The 3,814-nt window shown below is 37.4% G+C and overlaps 1 protein-coding gene across 1 annotated transcript in view; it reads left to right on the forward strand.

Moving 5' to 3' along the window:
- The first annotated feature begins 2,446 nt into the window (after positions 1-2,446).
- Positions 2,447-3,814, forward strand: part of LOC106517022 (zinc finger CCHC domain-containing protein 24) — a 12,996-nt gene continuing 11,628 nt past the window's right edge. Inside the window, exon 1 of the mRNA XM_014007699.1 lies at positions 2,447-2,825. Within this exon, the coding sequence (XP_013863153.1) occupies positions 2,622-2,825 (204 nt within the window). The 5' untranslated portion in view covers positions 2,447-2,621. The remainder of the gene's footprint in view (positions 2,826-3,814) is intronic.

Raw genomic sequence — 3,814 nt, forward strand, 5'->3', positions numbered from 1 at the left:
ATTATATTCACAGTTTACCCAACTCCCCGGAGAGCAAAGAATTGCAGTGTAGCGAGGCTCTTTGTGCCAAAAAGGTTGCCATGACAATAAGATTTCACTCCCACCATCCAGTTAGTTTCATTGTATTCCAGCTCTCCTCTCTGCTTTATAAGATGAAATGTCAAATTAATGATAAATTTACGAGGAAATGTCAGAAAAGACATGACTACACACCTGTAAGGTTATCGCTCCTGTGCTTGTTTACAAAAAGGGACTGCTTATGGGATAGTGTTTGACTTTTTAGTTTAAAAAAATTACAACTCACTAAATACAGGACACCACAAGGGAATGGAAAAAACCAACACGCAACAGCAGAAAACATTATTCCCTGTGCCATTCCACATTATTACAAATAACTTAATTTCTGGGCATTTATGGTTTGATTTCTTTGTATGTATGGATCACTTGGGTTGTTACCGACATCTGGTGAAAATTTCATGTCATTAGCACCTCTAGTAATATATTTACTGAGAAAAATGGTGACGTGTTCAATACTTATTTTACCTGCTGTATATATATATATTATTTTTAAACTATCATTATGATACCCCTTTTTTATTTGGCCCTTTTATTCACTATTTGCTTTGCCTAAAACAAATTATTTAAGCTGCTGATGTCAAAACCAGGCCAAAATAACTTGAAAAACACAAACAAATAAGGGTTAATAATATGTAAAACTTTAATTTTGGTTCGCTGTTTTAACCTAAAGGAAAGAACACACATTCGTTGTTAAAGATGAGTTCCTGGAAGGCGTTGAAAGAGACACACTTTGCTGCATTCCATTCTTAATTCCCTTTGTCTTATTTTCCAGTTATTCTTGTTTTAAAATGCGTAGGCTTTTGGGAGGAAACCCCAAACATAATCTCATAATAAAATGTACTTACAGCAGTACAGAATCCTTATGGGTATTTATGTGTGTAGTAACTRCAGTGAGCAGGGCTGGCCCTATTCAATTCAGTGACCTATAGGCAAATTTTCAAGTGGCACCCTTTGTACAATTTTCTAAATCTCATTTTCAGTTTACACATTCACATATCAAACTAAACAGGTTTGTCTTGGAAAATTATTTACAGGGTACATGGAGTACTTAAAAATTAAAAAGTTATTATATTAAGTGACTTGATACTCCGTGCCCCAATATATTAAAGAAATCTTACGTTAACACCTTTGACCAACATACATTACAACATACAGAGATGTGTAATCAGTGTGTTGCATTGTTAGTCCAGGTTTCTAGTGTGTGTGTGTGTGTGTGTGTGTTGCAGTTATTTGTGGTTCTAGGGGATGACAAGTGTCAGCGGCCTCTGTAATAAAAACAAAACAAAAAATCTTGCCTCCACTGATGTCATTCTATTGTAAAACTGTTAATGCTGTATATTTGTGTGTATTTTGTACAATATTAAAAGGACTATCTAAAGAAGCTATGTATTATGATTTTAATTTTTTAAGAAGTGTTGCACTAAATGCAGCTGCAGACAATCCAATCAAAACACAAGATGGCAGCAGTGGGTTTTGAGTTGAAGGCTTGCAGGAAATTTTCTGTTTTTCATTCATTCATTTCTTTTTTTCTTGTAGTTTATTTAATTCACCCTATAGCCTTATWGTGATTAGAGGCATTCTAAATAAGCAAAGCGATTACTTATTATTGTAACCATAAAACATAAATGTGGAGTTTTTGCTATATAACTGTAATTAACATATGCAATAAATGCATCTAATGAACTCATTTACAATGATAAAACTGTTTAATCAGGACAGGGACCTTGTCAGGATCTCTGTCTTTAAAACTGCATGTCAGAAAAAGAAGGGAGATGTGYAAGCGTCTGTAGGACGTCCTAGTTACTGTGTATGGCAGGCCGTTGTAGCATATACTCAATTCAAGCTGCTAGATCTAATTACCTTTTGATACTGTATCAACAATAGYGTCACTTCTGTTCAAAATTACTTTTCTATGGAAATAAAAAATAATAAAGAACCGTGTTAGTGGCAGAAATAACCAGAAAAATACGAAAATAGTCAGTAGAGCAAGTAAAGACAAAACAGCATTACTGATAAGGTATTTTAAATTTAACCTGTTAAAATTACATTCAGTCCAGTTCTTAATTGATATCCAAATGTATATTTTTAGACATATGAAATTAAATGGTTGCTGGTCATTCCAATCAATTATATATTTAATTACTCAAGAGTACTGGAAAATGAAACTTTTATTAGTTAAAATGTCTCCTTTTAAAATATTTATAATCATTCTAGATCGCTGAAATATTAATTTTGTCTCCAAAGATTTTAATTTTGGATTTCTGCTTGGAARAGTTGATTTGACTGTTATATGATAAAACGGCTTGCCATATTACAACGCTCCAAGCCCTTTCTCGACTCCAACCTCCATTCAAGCTCCCTGCGCTTCCACAGTGCATCCTGTTTCTAGGGTCCTCTCAGAGCCCCCCCAAGTGAGAAGGAAAAAAAAAAGTCTTCCACCCAGTCAGCTGGAGCACAGGGATGCCTGACAAAAACTGGGTGGTCCAGAAAACTCGGTGTTACGGTTCTGACGCTGCTCCCGCTGCTGTCCCCCACCAGACGATATGATGTCTGCTGTAGAGCCCGGGGTGTACCACCCTGCTCAGCTGCTCAGATGGGTCTACATGTCTCTGCAGGACCCTCCGGGCAGCACTTTGGATGGCTACAGACTCGAATCGGACTCGTCAGCTCAGGACGTGAAGGAGCGCTGCAGCACAGCTGATCTGGGYTCCAACTATCTGAACAACTTCTTCCATCTCAACAGTGAGGTACAGCTTCAACTTGCACACAACTGTAATTAAAACTTCGCATGGCTGTTTTGACTGTTTTTCCCCCTCTTGCACATATAAATTTATAAGCAGCTCATTTATATCTTATAATTTTTTTTCTTCTATTTTTTTACAGTAAAAATCACTTGCATGTCTTTCTTGGATTGCAGTGTACTAGATGAATATGTGTTTTGTATCCTGGCAGTGTGCAAACTGTTCTGGTATCAGTGTGCAGCTGGAGGGGGGATGGCAGGTTGAGAAAGTCCTCTCCCAAGCTTTAAAAAATGTTCCAGCTGAGCTCACCCCGACTGGCCTCTGCCTGGTCAGAGGAGCAGTTGTCTGTCATGCCTTCAGAGCAAAGAGACAGTAATCTGCAGGCTGGTCCTCATGTTTGCCCCGCGGTGCCATATAGCACCCATCTCCTCCAGATACACAAAGATGCTGATTATGTCCTGTCAGTGGGACCAGTTGGAGGAATGCATGACAATGGTACTTTGTTTGGACGAGGAAATGGACACCACTGGTTCACTCGCAGTAAACACAGCAGAGACCAAACATCTGCATAAGAGAGAAGTCCCATTGGGTGCACTGTCAGAGACAAACAAGACAATGGACTGACAAGATGTGTGAAATACTCTTTTTGTATCCATAACAATACGATTTGGTGATTTTTAGATCTTTCTCTGCAAAGTTGAAAACAATACTTCACAAACCTACAAGTAGATGGAAAAAGTGGGTCTCTGGAAAGGTTATGAACAAATAATACCTGTTGTGGCATTTTGATTAAATATGTTTAGGATTAACAAGATAATGTGTGAAAATCAAAGTGGATTGCTGTCGTCTCAAACATGACATCACACTTCATGCTGCTATTTTATAAACCTTTACATTGCTGCCAATTTCACATTACAGCTATTCTGGCAGAAATATTGTTGTATTGAGATGACCCATTTGACTTCCATACATTTTTTTGGCACTTATCTTGTTTT

Source organism: Austrofundulus limnaeus, unplaced genomic scaffold, assembly GCF_001266775.1.
Source record: "Austrofundulus limnaeus strain Quisiro unplaced genomic scaffold, Austrofundulus_limnaeus-1.0 Scaffold43, whole genome shotgun sequence".
Classification (NCBI taxonomy): Eukaryota; Metazoa; Chordata; class Actinopteri; order Cyprinodontiformes; family Rivulidae; genus Austrofundulus; species Austrofundulus limnaeus.